The sequence below is a fragment of the Cebidichthys violaceus genome, unplaced genomic scaffold (assembly GCF_023349555.1).
Source record: "Cebidichthys violaceus isolate CVI_PGR_0920_01 unplaced genomic scaffold, fCebVio1.0.p SCAF_6, whole genome shotgun sequence".
NCBI classification, from domain to species: Eukaryota; Metazoa; Chordata; class Actinopteri; order Perciformes; family Stichaeidae; genus Cebidichthys; species Cebidichthys violaceus.
Window position 1 is genome coordinate 982,638 of NW_027176816.1, and position 26,414 is coordinate 1,009,051.

The 26,414-nt window shown below is 43.7% G+C and overlaps 2 protein-coding genes across 2 annotated transcripts in view; both read right to left on the reverse strand.

Annotated features, from left to right (window-relative positions):
- The window catches only part of src (v-src avian sarcoma (Schmidt-Ruppin A-2) viral oncogene homolog), a 23,603-nt gene extending 15,166 nt beyond the window's left edge, over window positions 1-8,437 (reverse strand). The window contains 1 exon segment of the mRNA XM_068732651.1: window positions 8,046-8,437. The gene's annotated coding sequence lies outside the window, so the exon portion shown is untranslated.
- Window positions 8,438-9,640: 1,203 nt separating this feature from the next.
- Window positions 9,641-20,190, reverse strand: kcng1 (potassium voltage-gated channel, subfamily G, member 1). Its single transcript, XM_068733132.1, has 3 exons — window positions 20,001-20,190; window positions 12,946-13,782; window positions 9,641-11,358 (listed from the first exon to the last, which is right to left on the reverse strand). Exons 2-3 carry the CDS (start codon window positions 13,726-13,728, stop codon window positions 10,585-10,587), a joined length of 1,557 nt encoding a protein of 518 aa, XP_068589233.1. The 5' UTR covers window positions 13,729-13,782; window positions 20,001-20,190; the 3' UTR covers window positions 9,641-10,584.
- Window positions 20,191-26,414: the final 6,224 nt, after the last annotated feature.

Here is a 26,414-nt window from a genome sequence, read left to right on the forward strand (position 1 = left end):
GGCTGGAGCCCTTATCCCTTCTATGTGTGTGTGTGTGTGTGTGTGTGTGTGTGTGTGTGTGTGTGTGTGTACATTTCTCACCACTGGTATTTGGGCTAAAAAAGCGACCTACAGTGCGCTCAGATCACCTTTTTGTTTGCCAAACGCCACACACAGCTAACCCGACCTTTAAACAAAAAAATCATATGACATCTCTGGGCTCGTGGAGCGGAGCAGCTGGCCGCTCTATCTTAAACCCTGTGCTTACAGAGGAATTTTTTTTTTGTCCACTTCCAAACAACAAACACTGCTGGCACCAACTGTAGGTTCATGGATTTTCTGTTATCCCCTGTTCCTAATCTGAGTATGACATACACCAAATTATTTTGGGATTGAGGCTCAGCGAGAAAATATCTGGGCCATTTTAGATGAGGTGATGTCTTGGCTTTTGCAGTGAGAAGGGAGAGACCTACTGAAAGAGTTTGTTAAACCTATTCGTTCAGCATTTCGGGAAATGTGGTAATGGGCTTTTCTTGCTGCAAGGTTAGATGGCAAGATTGATACTTTCATCTAGCCTGGCCAGGAAACAAAATATGCCTGCCAGCCCCTATAAAGCATGTCATATCTCCTTTAATTAGCTTAAAAAACGTGAATTTGTGGTTTTACGGGAGGTTATGTGCTGGACTATTTCTTGGCCGGGAGCAGTGACGTCGACAAACTGGCTTGAACAAATAGGAAAAGACAAAAGAGAGGTGCTGATAGGCCGATTTCTATTATCTTCAGACAAAGCCAGGCTAGCTGTTTCCCCCTGTTTCCAATCTTTATGCTAAGCTAAGCTAACAGGAAGAGACGTGAACTCCACAGAGACCTTCCCCCCCCCCCGATTATAATTCATCTCTAGTAATCTCTTCCTTCTTTCCATCTTCCGTCCTCTCCTTCAGCTCATCTGGAACCAGCTCCGCCCACTCCTTCCCCAACGTTGCGTCAAATCCCACACGGCAACACTTGAGCCCCAACAACAACACTTCCCAGTTCCACAGCGATTAAATATGGAGAAGACGCCACCCCACAGTGGGACGCATGTCATGCAACATTTTCCCTGCCACACTGACGACCGGTTGGGTCCAGTCACATGACATCTATCTGGACCTGTCATACAGCACAGGGTCTAGTTTCAGGGACTTTACACAGTGTGGTTGTGTATTCATACCGCAATCATTTTGCACCTTTCCCTGTCAATTGTGTCCTGCTTTTAAAAGTAGTCCCGTGATTTAACTGACACGTCCTCCTAGACTGGGTGTGACAGGCACAGCTCAGGCGAGACAGACAGAGGACATTACTGTAATTTCCTCTGCTTAGCTCATCAGGTTTGTTGCAAAACGGCAAATAAATTGCAGCACATTAACCAGAAGTTACCATTGCACAATTAAACAGTTTCATGTGTATAAGGAGGGGGACAGAATGATGTCAAATGGAAGACTGAACAAGCTCATGTTAAAACACATGCCCTGTTTTATAGCCCAAGGTCTCTCAGCTGTTCCCTTATCGCTTGTGATGAATACAGACACGCATCCGGCAGCAGCAGCAGCAGCGGCGGCCATCATTCCTCCTGAAAACCTATGAGATCTGAGGCATCTGTGGCATTCACAGTGCCGTGACTGCCGTGCAGGAACCCGGGGGGGGGGGAGTTCACTGTATTGTGTCGATAGGGCGAAAAGCTGCGTGTTGTTCCTCGGTGGCGCATTAAATACCAAGAATAGACAGAATACTTGAAATGTGCTCGACTGTTTCCGGGAGAAAAAAAAAAAAACCCCATCCGTGGTTGCGTTGCTTCACTCAGCTTTACATCCATCTCTCTGCTCTCATATAAACATGGTCATTAAGAGAACTGAGACTGATGAGCTGTGGTCACGTGTTCAAACAAGAAGCGGGGAAGAGAGAGAGAGAGAGAGAGAGAGAGAGAGAGAGAGAGAGAGAGAGAGAGAGAGAGAGAGAGAGAGAGAGAAATATAATCCTTAAGGGCTTTGGCAACCCCCCCCCTCCCAGTCTTACTCGCTCACTCTCAGTCCACCCCCACCCCCTCCCCTCTAGCCCTCTTTGCCCATAATTTACCCAATCCTTTCAAGAGGTGAAAATAAAGGCTCTCAATTCCTCTGATGTGTCACACGAGGAGGGAAATCATCCTTCTTTTTGTTTGCTTACCAAATATAAGTGTACTGCTATAGGAAGGGAGAGGAGAAACATTCAGAAAGAAGAGAAAGTCGTAAAAAAATGCCACCTGACAAATTTCCGAGACATTTCAAAGAGGCAGCATTTGATCAGCTCAAGTCCGCATTGACTCCCAAGAGCCTCACGCTTCAGTAAACCTACGGCTTTCACCGTTTACCTTCTCATCTGCATAGCTAGGCAGTAAGAGAAACCCCTAAGATCTAAGGTCCAACTCAACCCAAGGGAACTATAATATATACTGTATATCTATATCAGTGCATAAAGAGAACTAATGGCATGTTAACAGGTCCAAATATGAGAAGGTTAGCCAGGTGGGCATGTGCGTTTGTGTGACATTCCCAGGTTTGTTGCAGCAGTGCGACTGAGCCAAGTCATGGTTGAAGAATGCAGAGTGGAAGAAAAAGGCGAGTCGCAACTTCTCTCCCGCTCGCGCAGCCCAAAGCAGGAATGTACGGGGAGCAGGTAGAGACACCGTCAAGATGCCCGGGCTGCTCCCCCGAGCCACACATGCCACCCACCCCAGCACATTCCCTTCACCGTCTGTATCAAGCAGCCATGTTGTAAGAGCAAGAATGTGAGTCAAGGTCGCAACAGACACACACACACACACACACACACACACACACACACACACACACACACACACACACACACACACACGGTGGTTGTTTATCCTGCCGTGACAGGGGCTCTGGACCAGATTGCGGTTATCGTGAACACAAAGTTAAAAGCATGCAGAGGGTGTCATACTGATCATCAGGTGAGTCTAGCATTGCTGTGTCTCCAAGAGCATCTCTATTATTATTATTGCTACAAAAATATAAGGCTTCACTGACAGCATGGGGGGGGGGGGGGGGGGGGGGGGACCCTTCAGAATTATAAATATAGCATGCTGTATCAACATTTCTATAGCTGCTTTGGCTGAATTCAAACTGAAAACGAGACGCAAAGATCTTAGCACTGCTTCCTTAGAGACAATCAAATAAGAGCAAGCAGAAGAAAGAAAAAAAAAAAATCTGAAACACCCAGCAGGGTTTGGGATTCAAATTTTTAAAATGTGCCCATGTCACGCTTCATCATCAAAACATAACTGCACCCAGCCATGACATTTCCATAACAGATTGGAGGGCAAGATTCCCCAATCTCTTTTTAATACACTCCTTTGTTCAGGAGGCGCTGATTTCAATATTCAAATTCAACTCAGCGGGGCGGTGAAGCCGGGAACTAGACGCTGACTGCTAGGCAATCAAAAGCAGAGGTTTGGTGGTGCGGTTGGAGCTTTACACAAAACAGAAAGGGGGGGGGGGGGGGGGCAATTAACTGCCTCTGCTGAGAAAGAGGAAGACGGCCCTGTTCTGTATCTGATCCAGACTCACATCAGAGGTGAGAGCAGAGGTCAAGAGGAAACACATCCTGTACCTGTCGAATTTAATAAAGCTGATTTGCGAAGGACGGAAATGTTGGGTGTGTGCATGTAGTCCAACAGCTAAAGAAATTAAAAGCAGCTCTGTGCTAAATTCAAAGCGGCTCTATTGCCTCTCAACTGCTTTCAAGATGGCAACAGCTGAGCTAGCGGCTAAAAAGGTGCTAACAGCGCTATAAGCGCAGGCAAAAAAAAGGCACGCAAAGGCCGGCCATGTAGACAAAGCACAGAGCGACTTCATTCTCTGCTCAGGTAGACATTACTCCACTATATCTATGCCCCGAATATCATAAAGACAGTGGAAAGTCCACATGTTTTGAAACACCAATGAGTGCAGACGTTTTTGCTCCAAAACCTGAGCTATGAAGCTAAATATGAAAGTGAGAAATCACAGCACTGACCGGTCATTCTGTGACACAAGAGTAAAAACATTACTTATTGCACCTTTAATATCTCAGTTACTTACATTTAATTATGGGTTATTCTACCTATTTCTTGTTTGTTCTATAAAACATAAGGAAATAGTGAAAAATGCCACAATTATGTCTTTTCAAATTGCTTGTTTTGTCCAACCAACAGTCCAAAACCCAAAGGCCTTCATCTTACCATCACATCAGAGAGACAAAAAGGAGAAACATGATTATGTTATTACATATAGTTTTGGTCAATCATCAAATCAATTAAACAAATAATCGTTTCAGCTCTAATCATGTTTTTTTTATTGTGTTAGGACGTCACTACAAAAGTGACAAGTAAAGGGAAACATAAATGTGTTGTGATAGTAAGCATTGTAAATACAGCGATAGATAAATTCAGGCACCGGTTCCGCTCCTCGATGCGTCACTCAGTGAAATCATATTGTGTGCCCACATCCCTTAATGTACGTAAACGGGACATTTCACACAAATAAGTTCCCGTTTCGTTCAGACGTGACGGGATCGATCGCCTCCGCGAGTAAAAACTCCCATCTCGACATATCCCTCAGAGGACGGAGCGCCTCGCGCTTCAGGAAGCGGGAGAGCAGCATGCATGCGCTCTTCTTGAGCGTCTCATCATCCTGACCAGGCTCGCACAGCTGCGCCTCCACAAAGCCACACACACAGAGGCTTCTTTCGAAATGCCAAAGACGCTTTTTCCTGTCACAAGAATCGTGCGCGGAGCGATGGGAACGAGGAGTGTGAGAGTGATCGCTTTTTCCACAGAGGCAACAGTGGGTGGATTGAGTGGAGATGCGTGGCCTGTGTCACCCTGGCCCGTTCCCAGAGCAGAGGGACAGGAAGTGTCAATGGGACCCTGGGAGGACACAAGCCCTCCTCTGTTCGCCTGTATCACACTACTATCAGATACTTCATTCAAATGGCCAGCAAGCGCAGGCCCCTCTGACAGAGAACTCAGAGGGATATGTCAGGAGCGCTTCAGTTCTGCATCCTTATCATTCAACTGCCTTTGTGGCCACATGTTTGAGCGTGTGTATACATCAACTTCTCTCCTGCGGTCACTTATTCAGGAAGTAATACAAAAAAAAAAAATGATACTTGAAGGTTCGTGGCCGACAAAAGCGCCCACTGTAACGGAAGCGACAATGGCCGACACAAAAAGTAGGCCACTGACACATAAAGCTGAAACAGAGAGAGAGACAGGACGGGATAAGGACCGGATGGGAGAGACGTGAAACAGGGAGAAAAGAGTGAGAGGAACAGGTGGCGCTGGCATTCCCATGCTCAGCCAGTATGTGCCCTTGAAAGTGGCTGGGCACTAATTAGCACCAAATCTGGGCCAGAGCGACAGAAGTTTTAGTATCTGCCGCATGAAAAATTCAAAGGCTTTTGTCAGCAGGAAGCCATCACTAAGTCTCATTCGTGCGTCTCTCTTTTCTGTCCCTTTGGAGTTTGTCGCACATCTCATTGGCAAACTAGAGGAGCGGTCGTTGGCATTAGACAAGCGTTTTGTTTGTTAAGTAGTCCGAAACCAAAGGGGAATAATGTGTTGTTTCAACAAAGAGGAGGCACACTACTACTACTACTACTACTGCTACTACTAGAGCCCCGACTCATTTACAGTCATCCTGTGTCCTGCAGTTTGAGAGCTCTTGTTTTTTTTTTGTTTTTCTATACCTCTGGCCAATAAGCCAGCTCCTCTCTCTGTATCACAAACAATTACAATATGTCCTCGGCGCGCAATGCCAATTAATCCTCATCTGACCTAAAGGAAAGTGGGCCACTCACTAGATCAAACGGTGAAGTCGGCAAACCGCCCGCTGGAGAGGAGTCTGTTTATAAATGCAACTGCTCAGTTCACTTCAGGCCAAGAGGCAAAATACACACATCACTATCAATATGCTTGGCTGGGATGCTTGGGAAAAAAAAGTCTCTCAATAGACCACCCCTAAATGGTGCTCTTCCATCTTCCTGAATAGGTGCACAAAGGCAATTTTGAAAGTGGAAGCGACTCGTCTTAAAGCCGCCCGATTCCTCCAGGGCCGGATAGCTGCGGAAACAAGCAGTTCATTGATGCCAGGCCCAGTGTATCACCCTGACAGACAGACCACTCACAGTATAAGGGGGAACAAAGGGGCCAGTCCACGGCCACGTTGCCAATTAGCAGGAATTTCGGGCCACGAGAGCCACTTTCCACCAATCGCGTTGGAGCCGACATAAACATCTACAGCTTTCACTGGGGAGCATTCATGGGATTCCAAGGAGCATTAGGTCCCCTCTGTGGAGCCCGAAACCAGGCTGGTAGGAAGTACAATGGGCCATCTCGTAACACTTCTGGCTCACTGGGTGGCTGCGGTGCCCAGAGCAGAATGCGTGTCATTAGCCTGGTTATTAAACCTGCGACACGGCTTCATCCCGGTCAGCATCGGTTTGCACGTCATTGGCTTTGATGCGCAATTTAAGGATATTGAATCCACGGGATGTAATGTGTTTTTTTTTTTTTTTTTGCCTTGCACGTTGCCAAACATCCTAATTCCTTCAGGAAAATAAAAAAAATAAAAAAAACTCAAGCAAAATCTGTGGAGGATTAGTGTAATGCACTACTGATAATCAAATCTAATAGCAAACAAATATTGATGTCTCTCTGGAGAAATGGTTCAGATATCAGAAAGGATTACAGAGACGGTACGAACGAGAGCTGGAATCCACTGCGGGTTTATACACAATATTTAGGTTTTAGGCTCTGAAGTCACACTGCATCAGTGGCACAGCAGGTTAAAGTGTGTGTGTGTGTGTGTGTGTGTGTGTGTGTGTGTGTGTGTGTGTGTGTGTGTGTGTGTGTGTGTGTGCCGAGAGCACACGAGCTGAATGAAGTGTCGTATCTCAACCGTCGTGATAGTAAATGTCTCACACGGTGACGTGTCGCACAAACATCTGAGATTAAATCTGGTCTAGACCGTTAAACCGGGTTTCATTTTCTAGACAGCAGATCTGTGCGCTGATCCTGGACCAGCAGTCAGGACTGACGTGTACAAGCGGCCTATAAACAGCACAGGCCAGTGTCCCAATGTAAAGACACAAACAATTTGGCCGGATATGGACCGCATCTATATGCTCAGGAACATCACATCACATTACAGACTATACAATTACTTAGTCTTCTCTATTATTAGTCGCCACCACATTAGAGTCAATATTTGGGCCTTTGAGTCACGCTGAGTGGGAGAGACTAATCCTAAGCATATGAGAGCCGTGTCTTTAATGTGCGTGGGATCCTACGGAAGGAAAATCTGTGGCATCCTGAGTGAAAAAGCGAAAAATATTTAGAGCAAGTCCTGTTGAAAACATATAAACAGTCTCTCTGATCCGCTCACTCGCACATAAAGCAGCACAAATACAGCAGGTAGCCCATTAAAAAAAAAAAAAAAAAAAACTCTCACTGCAGAGCGCCTACAGCTGCCAGGTTTCAGATTGTCCTGTAAGGGCTTCTTCCACCCAGGGAGCCATTCCTCCTTAAAACTGAGGATATGCAGAGTGTGATTATTGCTCTGTATGTTCCCCCAAAATGCTGCAGAACAGGGACTGTATAGTACAGTATGTGGCCTAAGCTTGTATCTTTAAAAAAAAAAAAAAGAAAAAAAAAAAAAGAAGCTCTGATGAGTCACTGTAACTCTCAGACTGCTACAGTTGCTGGCAAAACAATGGTTTTGATGAATCACACAAGTGACAAATGACAGTGACCTCCATCTACTGATCATTAATAATAGCTCAGCAAAAGTATATTTAATAATACCATGTAAATACCATACAGAACATTTGGGTCATAGAGATGTAACGCCTGGATCTCAGGATATTCTAAGGCTAATTCTGCGGCATTGTTGAGATCAAACCTCTCATTCATGTTTAACCCCGTCTGCCCCGCCTGTCATTGCTTGAAGTCACCCCCTCACCAAAATAACAAGTTTCGGGCTACTTACCCTGACGCGCAGGCTACCGGGCTTTCTGGCGTCGTCGCTGTTCCGGCGATCAGACAATTGGATCTCGCATCAAACCATTCATGAACTGGATAAAGAGGAACCGACAGCTCACTGATCCTGAAATCGGCGGCTTGGAGCGGCGGCGGCGGCGGAAGAAGAGACAGTCGGTGCCAAAAGGAGCGACAGAGAGGCGCTGAGGAATCCCATTCAACTGGAGGGGCGGTCCGGTGGTGAGGTCATGACGGGGAATGACTCCGAGGACAAGAAAAACATCTCCCATTCACATATGAATGAATTGCATTAAAGCACAAAGACCAGAACGCCCCATAAGCATATGTAAATGTAGCTTCTCCCGACAGTCGGCTTCTGTGCAAGGAACACCGAATCATGACCACAACACGCTGGGAGGTGATCTTAGAGGCAAGGCAGGGGAGGAGACGCCAGCGTATTGTCGAGCCCTGATTGGTTGGATCGGTTTTGTGCACACTCGAGCCCTGATTTAGGTGAACGGCGTTTCATGGAAGTCCCTGTTCACCCGAGGGTGCAGGTTCAAACGCGGCTGCTCGGTTATTAATATCGTAAATATCGTCAGCTTGCATCCGTTTTCATTTGAAAGTCTATTTTTGTACTTATTCAAAACGTGAGCCATGTCCCGTGACTGCAGCCTTAATGTAGGCTTTTTACAATGAAATGAACGAGAGCAAAAAAATACAGAACGTGTTTCGTGTGTCATTTAGTGGGTAAAATAACACGTTGTACTCTTGTGACACAATGCTGCCACCTGCTGTTCAAAAGAGGTAGCGTGTCTCCAACGTACCAGCATGAGCTGCAGGAGTAACGGCCAGCACTCACTATTGGCCTACTTTTTGCTGCAATATTGGGTTTGGTTTTTTTTTCTGGGAAAGTGGGAAAAACAGTAAATATCCTTAAAATGATTAGATCGCTGAACTATCTCTTTAACAAAGTCAGTCACATTTAGGTTATTCAATGTTATGGGGTTCTGTCTGGGGCCCACCTGGAGAGGCCCGCTCTGAAAACCTCTGTTGTAGAGGATGAATGTAATGTTGTGTTCCCTCCACTGCCATTTTTAAATCTATCTCATTTCAGGAATCTTTTTTGTTTTTGAGGAAATTCAGTAAAGAATCCAGATTTTTAGACTTTGTTCTGATATTTTAGTTTTTTGTGAAATTTACAGAAAATGTGAAGAAGAGTACACAGTATTCCTCATAACAGGACACTCGTATCTATTTTACGATATGATTTGTGTCTTTTAAATCTACATGACACTCAAATGAACAAATCAATCGATTGACACGGTCATAAACTTTGAGAAATTTGAATCCAAAAAGTAAAGATGATTGTGACTCTGCACCACTGATTGCTGTGTTGTTGTCCTTCTTGACAGCATGCATGGTGTCATAACACACATGCATGCTCTCAATGGTATTGGATGTCTGCCAAGTGTGCACTGACTGTTTTTATTGTGTTCAATTGTGTCCCCAAAACAATTAAACGTTAAAAAGAGAAGCGACAATGAAACAGACTTCTTTTTAAATCCACTTTAAGGAGAGAAATAATTATAAACGGCTATGGACAGCAACTGCAGTAATTACAAGCACAACAATGTTATCTCCAATGTCCAAACGTATTCAAAAAATTGCATATGGAACCTCAAGGAGCAGAAGACGGACAATTACTACATCATAATTAATATGTGGATGCCGGCAGAGCCAGAAGGAGGGAGGGGGGGGGGGGGGGATTCTCGGAATTTGCACAGTCATTTAGAAAATACTCAGTGGACTAAGGGTCACGTTTTATCTTTTAACCTCTGGGACTTAACAAAAGCAGAGCGCATCTTTCATTGCGTGACACTGGTTAAGAGCACATGACATCAAGAAATCCATTAAAACGAAATCAACGATGAGAAACATCACTATGTTGTCGGCTCATAAGGACACCATGCTCTTCAGCTATTTCTTTTTGTCAAATGCACATTTCACATATTACATCATCGTTATGTTCGAATGCTTTATGGATTATTATGAGGTTTTTTTTTTCTTCTGTAAATTGGACATCCATTTGATATTCTGTGACCATGTTATGTTTCATTAATCTTTTAAATCATGAATAAATCATACATCTTTTGAAGGAAACATTCATTTAATACTTAAATAATATATATATATATATATATATATATAATATCTAATCCTCTTCTGTGTGTGTTCGTCATGTTTATCCAAAAGTACACTGCTACACAGCACGGCTGCATTTCTGGAAAGAAAAAAAAAATCCCTTTTCTCCTCTGCATCTTGTTTTAAAGACTTCTCTCTCTCTCTCTCTCTCTCTCTCTCTCTCTCTCTCTCTCTCTCTCTCTCTCTCTCTCTCGCTCCACCCCTTCTAATTCTTCTTCCTCACTCCTTCCTCACTTTATTTTCAGTCTCTCTCTCTCCTCTCCATACCCCCAGTCTCTCTTTGTAGCCTCCCTCTTCTTCTCTTTCTCTCCCACTCCCAGTTTGTACGTCCTTCCTTGACACTGTCAGTCTTTCATGTCTCTGGTGCCCGACGACCCTATGGGGAAGAGCATGTCACTCTCCAAGGAGAGGTTGCTGCCCAGGCCGGCCATGCGGCTCCGCAGCAGAAAGTGCGTCCTCCTCTGCAGCACCCTCTGCTGCTCCTGCTTCAGCTCCACGTAGGACCGCGAGAAGGTGTGGAAGATGGAGGTGACGGGGAAGGCCATGAGGAGGATCCCGCTCAGGATGCTGCTCAGAGCCACCACCTGGCCCGGGATGCTCCTCGGCACCATGTCCCCGTAGCCCACCGTGGTCATGGTGATGACGGCCCACCAGTAGGTAGCAGGGATGCTGGTGAACTCCTGCGTGGCGGCCATTTCATTCTCAATCAAGTACAGCAAGGGCGAATACAGCGCTATGGCAACGCACAGGAAGAGGAGGAGCAGTCCGAACTCCCGTGTGCAGCGGCGTGCGGTCAGGCCCAGAGTCTGCAGGCCCAGCGAATGGCGAGCCAGCCGCATCACATAGAGGATACGCAGGGCTCTCAGGACGCGCAGCACCAATCCCACCTTGTCCAAGTAGCTGTTGCCGGAGCCCTTCTTTTCGTTGGAGGAGCTGTCCACCACCAGGGTGATGTAGTACGGCAGGATGGCCACCACGTCTATCAGGTTCAGCGGCTGCCTGAGGAAGGCCAGCTTGCTGCGGTCTTGAATGAAGCGCAGGGTGAACTCCAGGGAGAACCAGGCCACGCACACCGTCTCCACTATGAAGATGTTGTAGCACATCTGGGAACACGTGCCCTGGTGAAGACACTTGAGTTAGCATGGTCACCATCAGCATGTGTGTGAGTGGTAGCTGTAGTCACTAGAGGGAACCACTTCTATGTGAAACCAAGGAGCTGAGCACTCTGGGAGGCTGCAGCATTGCACACAACGTGCAAAATGTTTCTACAACAAACAAAACAAAGAAAGGAAAGATATTTGCTCATCATTTAGGAATGTCAGTTATGATTTTAATGCATGTTTCAAGCTTTTTTTGGAAAGCTTTGTGTTTTGTGTGACGCAGTGATGATGCTGAATCAGTGCGTGGCTGAGAAGGCTCAAAGCACTTCAAAGCACGTAGTCCACATCAGGGCGAAATATCATTATGAAACACACTCCCACAGAGGAGGAGATGGTTTGAGTAGACCCATACAAGCGCCTGACAACTCCAGTAAACCCGTCTCTCACTCCGAGAGAGGAACACTTTACACACTTTTAAATGCAACACTTTGTTGTCTGGCTGCAATAAATTAGAGGCGGCGGAGTTGTTAGAACGCAATTACTGGCACTTTCAATTAAAAAAGCGTGATTGAAGCATACACCGAGCATAGCAGGTGATAATACAAAGCAAGTGTGTCAGGTCGCATAGAGCACTGGAACTTCATCAGTGCAATTGTTGTATTTCTTTCATTTTGGTTACATTTTCCCAGAACATTGACTGATGATTGACTTAATGACCGTACAAGAGATGATGTTAAAACTCATCCGACGTTTAAATCGCTTAGTGCACTGGAGCTCCCAGAAGCCACATGGTAAATGAAACGTAAAGAGTGACAGTCCTAGATTAAAATAGGCCTACTGGATCTGAACGTTGAGTCAGCAGTTAGCAGTACGTTTAGCAGTTACTCTCAAATGAAAACCGTTGAGGGTTTTGGTTTCGCTCTCCGCCCACTGACAGCACCCCCACATGCAGTATCTGCACTTGATTTCCTGAGTGAAGTAGAACGTTTGAAAACTACTAAAACGTTTTTTTTTAAATGGAAAAGCAAAGTGGTGGAAGTTGCTCTCCACTTCCATCCAAAGTAGATATTTCTCCAAAAGAGAAATTAATTAATTAAAAAAAACTGTCCTTTACTGTGCAAGAAAATAATGTGTGTGACTCAAACATTTCCCTTTAAACGCCAGTGTGCTAATTATGGTTGTGATTGAAGTCAGACAAAAACATAAAAGCAGATTGAGACGTCTACAAATATAATTTGTTTATCTTAAATGGAAAAACAACCTGCTTTCTAAAGCAGCAGGCTGTTTTAAAACGACATGACAGATGAGACATGCCATCATTAGAATGTTCTAATGACTGCTTTTCAGAATAACATGTCAATTTTCCTCCCTTATGCGTTTGAATGCGGCTCAGACAAAGCCAATCTCACCAGTGTGGGGTTCAAATGTTCACTACTTTGGTGTGTCTTTATGTGGATATGACAGATTCCCAACAGACAATGAAGTTGTGTCGGGCCATGTCTTCACTTTTACTTCTCCTCTCTGACATGACAACACTTGACTCTGACAACATGTTTTGTACTTAGTACATTTTTTGTGTTATGTCAAAGTTATTAGCCTACTCACCGCCTCCTCCTCTTCCCTCATGGCAGGCATGGTGCTGATGGAGAGGTTGACGGCAGTGATGGTGACAAACATCACTGACAGACAAGCGAAGATCTTCCCCGGCAGGCCTGAGTGAGGCCTCTCCACCATGTCTCTTAGCTTGCCCATGCACCGATTGAGTTTGGACTCTGCTGCGTGCTCCCTGTGTCCACTGTCTGAATCCAGCAGATCCTCCAGGAGCTCCTCCTCCTCCTCCGCTCTCTCCATCGCTTCAAACTCCTCCACGCGCTGCAGCAGACGCCGGCGACAGCACCACTCCAGGCTCTCCTCGGGGACCCCCCAGTAGAGCAGCTCCTCCCTGAAGGAGAGGGCGCACATCTCCCTGAGGGACCGCAGCTTACCCGCCCGCAGGAAGGTCAGGATGGTCCGGAAGGCACAGGGGCTGCGGTCGAAGAAGAACTCGTTGTGCGCGACGTCATAGTCATCACAAATACCCATGATCTCGTCAAAGCTGCTGCAGAGGTGCAGCTGGCCCAGGCGAGACAGGGGGAAGTCCTCTAAGGTGGTCCAGGGCAGCTGGTAACGCAGGCCGCCCACATTGATGATGGCGTGGAGTTTACGGGCGCTGGACAGTAGGGTGTCGCCATGGATGGAGCTGAGCTCAGGGGCACGCTGCGCCCTCTTGTAGAAGGCCCCCTTTTGAGCCTCCTCTTCATGTAGGGGAGGTGGGTCGAAGGAGGAATCAGAGGCGCAGCTCAGGGCGCTGTAGTCGTAGTCGGAGCCATCGCCCGCCAACAGGGTCATCTTTACTGGTCCACTCACATCCCTGTGCTCAGCCTGCCACCATCACACTGTCACCTTCAGAGGGGAAGCAGAGAATGAACAGATTAGTCTGATACAGGAGGGCATTTGTATTTTAAAAGTGTATTAAAAGGACGTTTATGGCTTTGATGTACTTAAACTCATAGGGACTGTGTGAAGAGTCGGAGCAATACTGACACTGTTATGCCACTATAAACATCGACGTCCCTTTTACCTAAGGATGAGTAATATCACGGTGCAGCATTATTGCAGCTGGAGGCACTTAGATTATTGATATTGTAATGGCCACATGAAGTCATATATATCATATTTCAAGCAGGCAAGCATAAACCTGCTCGAAATATTCCACCACAAGACCTCTGATATTGTTAAGATAAGAAATGTATTGTAAATCACTGCAGTTTTTTATGGTGGTTAAACCAGTCTTGTTTTTCTAATGTTCAAACTACAACAGGTTTGTTAAAGGGAACAGTTGATCATTTTAAATGTTTCTATAATGTTAGTCGAGTTAGATCAATTGACAACAGTGAAAAGACTAGTCTAACATTTAAATACCACAAATTGTATAGAATAGGGAAGTAGTCTCTGTGATGTCACCCATTGATTTTTCAAATATCATTGTGAAGCTCCGGCCCTCGCCATCTTGGCAGTGACGACACAGCTTCAAAAGTATTTTTATTGCCTCTCAACTGCTCTCAACATGGCGACGACGTCAGCCATTTTTTTGTACCAGGCTGTAAACATTTCTGCTATAAAGTTGGTTGTTAACATGGTGATCTATGGGGACTGAGCCGCTTTAGGAGCCAGACTCAAGTTTCCGTTTGAGAAACCTCTCTCCGGCACCGGCCTCATTTTTCCGCATCAGAAGTCGCCACTTGGGGAACTATACGCTTATTTGCTTTTCTGCTGAGATTTTGCTGTGTAGACTGATACCATTCTCATCTTATCACGGAGCAGCATTGTCGATTAGCTTAGCGCAGTTTAGCTTAGCATAAAGACTGGAAGCAGTGGGAAACAGCAAGCCTGCCGGGCAACCTCACTGCAATGACAGGACTAGCTGAATGTAACTCCCCTTAGATCCACAACTTTGATTTCGTCTTTTGTACGAGTTAAACAAATGAGATGGAACATGTTAATTATTGAGCTTTAGCGCTGCCGGTACATGGATTTTTGAAGTGTGGAGAGAAACGGTCTTTGCTGGCTGTCCCTACTTTCATTCGTTATACTTAGCTAAGCTATAACTCTGGGCTATAGCTTCATGATTAGCGCATGAACATGAGCGATGTATTGAACTTCTCATGTCACTCTCGGAAAGAAAGCAATTAAGCATACTTCCCAAAATGTCAAATTACCAAAAAAAAATGAATTAAGCTTCCAAACCTACAACCTTTATCCACAAATTGAATTACAAAACGAACATGTCGGTGCCATTATCTTAGCAGTACGAATATATCAGTTGCGTATCATTAAACAGGATCACTGAACTTGATACATTAGGCATCGAGGGATAACAATTTCACTCCCAACTGTGTGCATGAACATCTGTTACCCACAGCAGTCTGGGAATTATACATAATGGCCTGATGTTATACTGGCTGTTATAATTCACTGATGTAACTGCTTTGCGCAGCTGTTGAATACACCGATAATTCCGCAGTTTGTTCTCGGCATTGAGATGTTTTTCAAGCAAAACCAGAAAGATAAATCAAACAGAGCGAGAGAACAAACAACAATGCGTCTAAAAATAGGAGAGAGAAGGAAAGAGATGATGCTGACTGTATGTCACCAGTGCAGGGGGTACCTCGTGGCCTGCGTCCAAACTAATTTAATCAATTACAGTAATTTAGGGGGAGGCAAGTTAGCCAGTCTGGAATTAAAATGTCAGTGCCTGGATTTGCTGCACCGCCAGTTCTGGGTCAGGAAGGAGGCCTCGGTTTCTAAAAACGGGGATGTGAATGTGTCACTGAATAGTTATTAGGCACCTGCACTGTCAGCCTCTGTGAGCCCCTGATTATAGTCAGCACCATCTCCCACCCAGGAAATTAGAGCAAACTCTCCAACACTCTGCCTGGTTGTAGTAACCTAAACTACATCCTAATGGTGTTTGATTTGGGGGCATTATTTGATAGTTCACGTGTGGAAAAAAATGTAAGATTAAAATATGTCTCAAATGGATCCTTATTTGCACGTTTTCTATATTTTAAGCACAACTATTGTCTATGAAATCATCGCTAGTGCCGCTTAATAAAACCAACACAGAAGAATAAAAAAAAATATTTCCTAAAATCCCTCCTTTTTGCTGCTACAAATCCGTAAAATTCTCACATTCTCCCTCCATGCGGCGGAGGGTATCGATACGCCTACAATGCATCACCAGTGTGTATGTGCACAGGCCTCAGCCACTCTCCATCTAGATTAAATCACACTTAACCCCTTGAGGCTGTTTGATTTCTCCCTCTGCCTTTAAATCGACTGTGCTTTTGCCTCTCCACAGTCACAGGAGCGTTCTTTAAACCACTTTCCGCTGTGTTTTGCCTCAGATGTCTCCTCTGGGGGGACGAAGTCTATCTCGGAAGGAGAGATGAAACACTGCAAAGACAGCGAAGGCTGTTCTCCCCACCAGATCGGCTGAGGTCTGGCCTCTCTCTGTGCCAGCGTTATCACAGCTAAGCCACAGGGCATGTTCTCCAGATTGCCTGGTGAGTCACTGGGTTGTGAGTCTCTGGTGCCTGACTGCACTGAGCATGCATTACCCACAGTGCCCTCCTCAAGAGTCTTTGAAGAGCTTCACTATCGGCAATATTAATTGACATGATCACAATGAGCGTACCAATGATAACGTTCACTGCGAGGTCAAAGCAGAGCAAATCTTCAAAGAACACTGGAGCCTGTTAGAAGGTGAAGTTCAGTCTCTGCCGAGAAATGTGGGCGACATTCCTGTTCATTAGGACGCTCCTGATTGATAAAATCTATTTAAAATGAACAAGTGCGGAGTATGTATCTCACAAAGAGGACATGCATAGCTCAGTTATTAATGATTACTATTTATGGCTGCATCAATGCATATTGGTGGAAGTGCTGCAATTTGCAAAGCTGATCTGTCCAGTCAGGATTGGACAGATTTTCCCAATCTGTCTCTGAATCGAGGATTTGCAATTCAATGACTCAGTCTGTGAAATACAAACACATGGTAATTAAATGGGTGATCAGGAATTGTGATGGAAATCTGAAGCTCAGAGACTTACAATTAAAGGAAACATATTTAACAGCCGTTAGCCTTCCGGTGACAGCTGTTCAGAGTGCCATCTTATTTTCTTGCACATAAACAACCATATATATTCTTATTGGCATGGTAATAACTTATCATTGTAAAAGAAAGCTCTTTGTCAAAGATGTTTCAGAAATTATAGTCATCCTGTGCACTCTCTCTGTCAGGCTAAATGACCATTAAGATCCCACGATTTCCCTTTTTACTCCCCTACAACCAATACTTCTATCTCCTCAACAGCTCACTGTTCTCTAATGGACTATAAGAGGGTGGCTTTTCAGAAATGGACTCAAAACCACCAAGACCCAACTTTCTATCTCTTTCTCCCTCTGGAATCTGGTTAAACGCTGAAACAGTCAGGCACGCCAGAAGCATTTCTACCCCAGGAGCCCTCTTCCTTACAGTAAGTCCAGCAGGAATAGTTGTAAACATAAATGTCTCTTTTGGGTTGTAAGTGGGCGGCATTATTGCATACTGAAAACCCTGGAAAAAGCTATAGCTCCAGGGCAATGTGTGTCTCCCTAACTCTAGATGTGGTCCACCACAGTGCGTTTGCTCTCCATTTCTGAGGTATATGCTGTGGATATAATGCACTTCAATAATGAACTATGTTTGCATTAAAGATTGTTTATTTTGTGGGTTTTTTTTAACTATTCGATCTGCAACCCACAGATGCGTTTGTAAAATGCATCTGTTTTTGAAAAGGCTTCATGATCATATTTTAAATAAAGACAGTAACCTTTTAAAATGGCCTTTAAGTATTTTTTTTTTTTGCCATCTCCATCTTCGGGTAAAATATCGCCGTAACAAAGAGCAAATGAGAAGCATCACACCTCTGCCATTTTCTGTCTACAGTTTATTTCCCAGCCCATCCCCTGTCTGTCTGTCCGTCCTCTTAAAGCACTCTATCCTCCAGACAGAGTCTGAGCCGACCCACCAAATCCCCACATCTCTGCATCACCGCTTCACATTATGCCTCAGCGCTGCTCTTAACCCTAACAAACTGGGACATACAACATCTAATCAGCCCGCAAAACATCTCACCATCACCTCAACTTTCCACCTATACATACATATGTATAAGGGTTTTTTTTTTCTGAGTGGATGATTGTACACTCACCATATGCAAGTGCTCAACTAACTTGATTATGTAAAGATTGCACAACATTAACTTCTCTGCATTGTCTGTGTGGGCATTAACCAATTCTCTCGTTTCACATTTTGATTCCCTTTTCCAGCTGCAGTCAGGTAAACAGTTTATTTTTCACAGGCAGCTCACGAAAGTGGTGCAGAGGCCCGGGCATGTGCAGGCGGGCACGACCTCATACCGGCGAAGACCAGACCGTCCGTCATTCTAGACAAGAGCGTTTCAAAGGATCTCTGCACCGGGACACAGAGCAGGTCCCGGCGGGATGAGGTGACAGAGGGTTCAAGCAATGGCCGATCAAAGATAGGTGACGGAAAGCTCTTAGCGCCATTACACTGAGTGAACAAGTGCTTTAGTTGATGGGATGGATTAAATGGACCAAACAACCACACAGGGCTTTCTTTCTGGCTGGGTTGATGGACGCGAAGTGAGTCTGCATGAAGAAATAAGATCGCGTGATGGACAGTACTTTAAATGTTTGGTGTTGAGTGCAGAAAATTACAGCTTCCCTGTCACAGGATATCACAGGCGATGCCATATGAAGAAAAAAAAAAAAAGAGGTGCAAGTGACAATTGGACTTTGGTGCGGATAGGTCTATTGCTCACTTTAGACATATGACAGAAGAAAATCTCATTAAAACACGGAGCAAATTCACAGCCTTGCAATGGTTTTGCAAAAAGCTGTGATTGCGGAGAGAGAAAAAAAAAAAGACTATCCTTCTTCCACTTTCAAAGCAAAGCCATCACTCGATTTGTGTCGAGTGTGAGCCTTGACTGAAAATCTCTTTGTGCACCACCTGGTGCTCCTGGGAAATAGTGTCACTGGTGGTACCGCAACTCTTCGATCCGTTAATGGAACTTGAGAACATGTATCCCAGATACCTTACGCATAAAGGCACCTGGGAATAGCAAATTATAATTAGTTTGTGGGCCCATCTTTGTGGGGGATTATTAGAACAGGAAAAAAGTCATTAGTTCATCTCATTATGGTCACAATTACCTGGAGGAGGGAGAGAGGATGATCTATTACATATCGTACATCACTGATCCAGGGAGGCGTTTGCGTTGTGGACTCATAATCACATTATGGGGCATAACCTAACGTCGTCTTCAAAATGATACCATGTGCTGTTTTGACAATGACCTCTCACTGAAACATAACAGCTATGAGTCGATGTTTGGAGGACTTGAAGTGGCTCTCTGATTAAAAAGTTTTTCTCACATTCATTTTCATTATGAAATTGAATAAAAACATTTTTTTTTTTCTAAGTGGTTGCAATTTAAAATGCCTCTAAACGTATATAGAGCATGCCAGGGAAAGTATCTCTGTACAACAGTGAACCTGGTCTCTGATGAGATATCAGTAAATCCTGATCATAACATGCTGTGATGTAGCTGCAGTTACCATGGTGTAGTGCAAGGTATCCAGTATGCAAATCCCTCATATGTTGAAGACATATTGTAGATGGGTCAAAAGATCCAAAATAAAAATAATGCCACTTTTAATCTCACTTTATTAAAGCATTAAACAATAAACAATGACACAAATCGGTTTTGTTTTTGTAAAGTGGGAAGAAAACCATGAGATGTACAATAACCCTCACTAATTAAATACAATATCCAAACTATGATCTTAATATCAACCCTATAATCAGCTGCAAAAATATCAGTCAGCCCAGTCATTTCCAACTTCTCTGTGAAAAAAAAACAATAACACCGTGATGCATGTGACAAACTCAAAAGAAAGTGTGACTTACAACTACAAAAGTGCGTCTTGATGCACAACGAACGCCAAGTTTGACCACATGATTATTGTGAAATAGACATGAAAATACTCACTGTGCTCCAGAATCAGTTCCTCTGGCAGCTGTTAGTTTGCTGAAAGCGCTGAGAAGAATTCACATGAAGGAAAGCATGAAATCTGTCCTCAGCTTGTGCTGCTTCCTCCGTTTACCTCTGCTCCATCAATGCACATCAGGCACCGGGCTTGTGGAGTACGAGGCGGTTATTTGATGATCATGAGCAACAGGCTGCCCTTCCCTCCCTCATTCCCTCATTCCCTCTTTCCCTTCCCTTTTGCCCTCGTCTCTCCCTCTCCCTCTCTCGCTCAACTCCTTGCTCGAGCGCTGACATCAGCGGTGGGTGTGCCATTATACCAAAAGCTTTTGAGAGAAATCCATGGCAACCACCATCTAGAGAGCCGTGAATCCCGTCCACCTTTGAATGAGAATATTCCCAGTTTTTTAATTTTTTTTTTTCTCACAATAGGTTTGTATTAGTCCGGTGGGTTAACCGACTGAGGGGGAGGGAGGAGAGGAGGGGAGGGGGGGCTGTGCTGTAGGCTGGCTCAGACTCACCAGGGTGTCCAATTTTAGACAAGTGGTGGGAAATGCTATCATGAGGTATGATGATAAGGAGGAGGGGATGGCTCATACAGAGAATATTCATCACCGCCACAGCAAATGTTCCCTTTATGTTGTTGCTTCTTATCATTTGTTCCCAATGGCCAATGAAGTGATGTCTTGAGATGATATGAGAGGCAATAGTGTTTACATTCAAAAAAAGGAGGTGGTGTCCAAAGTGATTGAGTAAATGCAATTTACGATATCAAATAAATTTGATATGTGTAACAAAAAACATTTGCGGTTGCGTGGCACGTCAGCATTTTGTCCACTGAGCATTACGTGTGTTTGAGTTCATTATACCTTTATTGATCTACCTGTCAATCTCTTTGTATTATTTTCACTTCAGTGTTGTTATTACCCATAATGGGGAAGTGAAAAAAAAATAAAAATGTGCATCACTGTGTATGACTAGTGTTGAAGAAAAAAAAGAAAGAAAAAAAAGAGAGATTTATTGCAAAGGAAAAGAGGCATGTTATTCATGTGAGTTATTATGTCTCAGGAGCAGAGCTGTTTTCTAGCTGGGTGACCAACGGCAACTGAAGAAAATGATACAGACCAAGAATGAGAATACGACATTGTTGCAGCACAAAATCATCAGAAAGACCATGACGCATGAGATTGTAAAGCGCTGATTTTATGCAGCAATATGAGAAATGTCTTTGTCAAAACAAACCCAGTTAAATGAGTATCATCTAAATGCACTGTTGCATGTCGATTTTGTTTGGACTGAGCTTACGCAGCACGTAGGCAGGACACCGTGGCAAACCAGATATATGATCGTGTCCCATTATATCAAGACTAAGAAGCACCACTATGTTCCAGACGTCCTCCATGTTGGCAACACAAGTGCTGTAATGTTAAGTTGAATTTCAGTGAATGGGAAAATGTTGGATTTTCCCATTAATTAAAATAGACAAGACTAGGTCTACAGACAGTGGTGCACTGTGGTGCTTTGAGCTAAATGCTAATATATGCTTTGTTTAGCAGGTATAATGTTTATCATGTTCACCATTTCACTTTGCTGTGTTAGCATGCTAACATTTACTAATCAGCACTAAACACAATGAAGCACAGCTGAGGTGGTTTTGGAAAACAATTTTAGTTTAACAGGTATCTGGTCATAAACCAAAGTATTGGACAAATTTAAATTAAAGCTGACAAGTTAAGACATCACCAGAATGATTACAGTAGGGGACGTAAATGTATAAATAATTAAAATCCATCCATACAGCGATGTTATTGGTTCGATGTTTTCCTCAACACGGCTCCAGCGGAGAGACAGCCAGAGATTTAGGAGGAATAAAACCCGCAACTGTGAGTCACAACCAGTTTGAGCAATGAAAACCGGGGAGATGGCCTTGATGACCTGTGAGTCTATTTCAGTCTGGACAAATTAGAAATAAAAAAAATCCAAAGTGGTGGACCGACCAGAACCAGACCCACATTGCCATCGACAGAGCCAGCCTGCTAATTAAGCTACAAATATGTGCTCACTTTCATGTTACAGCTTTTGGTGGCAAGATTGTGCATTTTTAATTTTAGATCAAGGATGGCTTGTTGTTCATGACTAAGTCTTGATAAATGCTAATTTTGGCTTGACACGCGAGTGGGCCAGTTTATGGGTGTTAACTGAGGCTCAGTTAGACTGCATGGCACAAACAAGGGGTCTAAATATATTCTGAAATCGGTAACAAGTCCACCTTTGCTATATTTGCAGTTCCTTAACCATTAATCAGTTAGGAATCAGGCACGCTGCGTTTCATACAAATCAGGTTGAAGTACTACCTGGAACAGAAAATCATCCAAAAATGAAAAGCAAGCAAGCACTGGATGTTCTGTGAAGCTGTTTCACCAAGACGGCAGCAGCAGTGATTGCACCTACAGGTGTTTGCCTGCCGATTGTTGATTGCTAATTAAGCTACTGAAACAATTTGAACACATTTTGCTCTGAGGATTAATGTAGCCCTCTCTATCTTTTTCTCTGACAGTTTTCTCAGTGGTGAATTGCCGTCTTTCCACCGTGTCCTACTGTTTTAAGAGGTCAAATCTTCTCTCAACCTGCAGCTTGAGGAGAATTTTCTTGGCTCTATAATCAAATACCATTTTCAAGGCAGCTTTTACCTCCAAAACTTCGGAGATGAAAAGTCATTCATGTGTCTTCCTGTCTATGTCGAAAGCTACTTTATTCAAGCTTCCGAATGAAAAACACAGATATGGCTCTGTGCCGGAGAATATGACTCGTCGTGCTCCTCTACTTGATAAATGGTAAACAAACAGACCTCTTTCCCATGAAACATTTTAACGTTATAAAAAAAACATGTCCACTCTTTATCAATGTGGCTTCATTTTTGCTTCACTGAATGGTATGTATGGTGTGCCACAGGGTTCAATTATTGGGTCACTGCTGTTTTCCTTATGCTAAAAAAAAAGGTACTTGGTAGCCTCAAACTCATGGACGGTTTTGAGTGCCAGGGTATATGTCTGTGAACAGACTTCTTCCATAGACATAGCATCACAGCTGTGCAAGATACAAGCAAACAGCCTCAATCGGACATTACACAACCTTTGTACTATAGAGCTGGCAAGGTAAAGCGTGTTTAATGTCCGGTCCTAATGAGTCAGACTGGACGTCACCCATGTTCTCCCATCCAGCTCCTCTGGGTGATGTCTAGATAAGTTCATGATTGTGTAAAAGGGCTTCATGTTATGGTCTAGATTCTGTGGCAGCCAACTTTCATCAGCTGTATTTTTATGGTTTCTAACACACTTCCTGGCAGCGGTGCATTAACAGCACAGGACATTGTGCTGCTGTTCAGTCTGAGCCATCTTTACTTTCTTTCCCACAGACGTCTTATCACCGTCCCACTTCCAATGCGGATGGGTCTAGGGCTGTGGTCGAGTTGAAAAGCACTCAGAAGTTAATCCTAATTATTTTTGTTAAGTATTTATGCTGCTTAGTGAGAGGAGTTTTTCCCACTGATAGTCAAGAAGAAAGTCTTGAGAGTGGCTGCTCATGTCTTTACAGGTTGTGAATTGACTTGGCCACTGCGGTCTATTGAGGCCGGATAAAGGTGTGGCACCAGAGTCACTATTTCACTCAGAGCTCTGAGTGATGTCAGCTTGTATTGATCTAGAAGATTCATACTCTCCTGCTTGTAGGGATAGACTTGGAACCAATAATAAATACAGACACATCTCCCCCGTTTCTACAATTAAAAATGATTTTATAGAAGCTTGTGGTTTTCATTTACAAAGCGTGCTGATTATCATTTGAATGTGTCTAAATGTCTGTGTTTACCCACTGACATTTTAAGAGTCCTGATAGGAAATTCGAGACGAAAATAAAACTCATCCATGTTTGCCTCTATACTGTTTTAATGAAGAGAGAACGAGGTGAAAGACTTTGATGGAGGTATTCTTTCAATAAAAATGGACAGGTTCTTTATTTCCATGCAAACAGACAAACACGCTCTCTCGCTCACATGATTGCATGGGTTGAACAGCTTTTGTTCCCTCCCATCGTCAGAGAAGCTGAAATGGCTTTCTTTGTTTCTTTGTCGCTCGCTGCATAGTTGATGCTGGTCGTGCAGCAGCCTTGAAGATATACATTTAAAAAAAAAATGTCACACAGCAAAAGTTAGACAAAGGCCTTGTAGTTAATGATAATCACTCATATTGTCCCCTTGTTCTAACTTAAGTTTTGACCAAATGGAAACATATTCCAGGAATTGCTGCTTGGGGTTCCCAGAATGCCATTCAGCATGCCCTACCCTGGCCCTGATGAATTAAGAAATTGACTGAGTGTAGGAGGGGAAAAATTAGATTGATCATCTAATTTTCTCATTAGCTGATCTGTTGTGGCAAGAAAAAGTATGTTATACTCTGCCAGGAGCAGCAGAGAGGTCGATACAACAGCAGTGAGTTATAATGTGCAACCTGCTGCAATGATTTTATTGGAGCAGAAGCACAGTGGCTTTGCTTCTATGTAGTGTGATTTCCAGTGGTGGAGGAAGGGCTCAGATGCTGACTTTAAAGGGGACACGTTTAAGTGCTTGTGCACACACACACACACACACACACACACACACACACACACACACACACATTTGGGTATCTGGAGCACCCTACCGACCTACAAACTGAAATAAGACAACCCGGTCAGGTTTTTGTGGGCTGCCCAGAAAAAAAACATGTGATTCAATAAGCCATTCAGATTTGGCTCCCCGTCATCGCATGCAGGTTCATTGGAATATGTAACCTTTGTGGCCCTGCCAAAGGATCACAAGATGCTGCTACACAAATTTTAAAACGCTTTCTAAACTTTGTTTTAGTATTTTAATTTGTAGTCTACTATTTACTAAGTTCAAGTATCTCAAATTCTAGCTTAAGCTCAGTTATGTAGGTTATAGGGATGCGCAGAGAGCCCAGTATTTGTAACTCTATTTTTTATGGCAGCAACATATTTGTATTCCAATAAAAGTGGAAATAGGCAAAGCAATCCTGTTTGCCAGAGCTAACCTATAGGCTAATCTCCTCCTTCAGGTCAAACAAACTCCACTTTACATATCGCAGGTCCAACAGGAAAACAAAAGACAAGTTATGTCATAATAAATTACCTCAGCAAACCAGTTCAGGTATAAAAAAAAAAAAGAAAAAGGTTTTTTTCTTCCCGAAAACTTTCTATTTTTAAGATATTTGTACCAAATAAATATTCCTAAAACTATTTATGCTTTTTCCAAATACGGTTTTGGCTCCACCCTCAGTAAGTTACCTAACAAACGTAAGTTAAAAAAAGTCAACGGTCCCCTGGGTGAAAGACCTGTTCTACCAATGTCCTGCTTCAACCTGACTTCCTTAGAGGCAGCCCTGCACCTCCTGGCTCACCATCACATGCGTTATATATGATTTGTGGTGCATTGCGTTTCATATGTGTATGAACAGTTAATATGCAGCCTGCTTGAGTAAATGTACTTATTTGTTTCACACCACCGGGGATTTTTTTTAGATACTTCACTTTTTATGAAATGGCTCAAAAACCGTTGCACGATTTGCATCATCTGTAAAAATCCAAACCAAAACGAGGTTCAGGCGCCAAAGAGGCACAGCTGCATTTGTTTGACTGAGATCAGTAATAATCTGAGCTTTACCTTGCAAACTCAACCGAGTTGATCTGGCATTGCAAGTGTAAATATTATAACTTCTTTGAGTGCGAGTGTGAGATAAAGATAACCTCAGTATGTGCTGGAATCAAATAAGAGAAGAACGTGTACACAGTATAGCGAGACCGGCTATCACGAAGCGGAAGAGTCGGAACACAATGTATGACAGTGTGGAAACGTGTGGGAGGCGTCTGTGACCTCAGCCTATTTCTGACAGCTGCCAGGCCGCAGTGTTGGTTCAAGCAACATACTCTTCATGCTAATCACATGCGGAAAAAAAACTCTATACATCTACCACGAGGAACTGTATGTCGAGAACGAAGATGTGCGTTTGTGCGATCCGTTTCTGAGACAAAAATACGCAAGACATTGAACTCAATTTATTTGGTTCAAGGTCCAAATTAAATCATCCTGATATTAGATATGCAGGAAAAGAAAACATTTTAAAAATATTTTCTCTTTGATCATTGTGATGACACATTTTCACCCTATCATTAAATGTTAAATCATCCACCTGGACGCTCTAAAAATGCCATCTTCCAGTAGTAGGCCAGGGATCTATTTCAAACCCAATTTTTTGGCAGGTAAAGCGTTCCATCTGTTGAGAGAGCCAATTTGCATAGCTCATAAAATATGTGCTCATTTTGAACATTTTCCTCTTGAAGTAATGTGTTGTTAAGCAGCGTTAT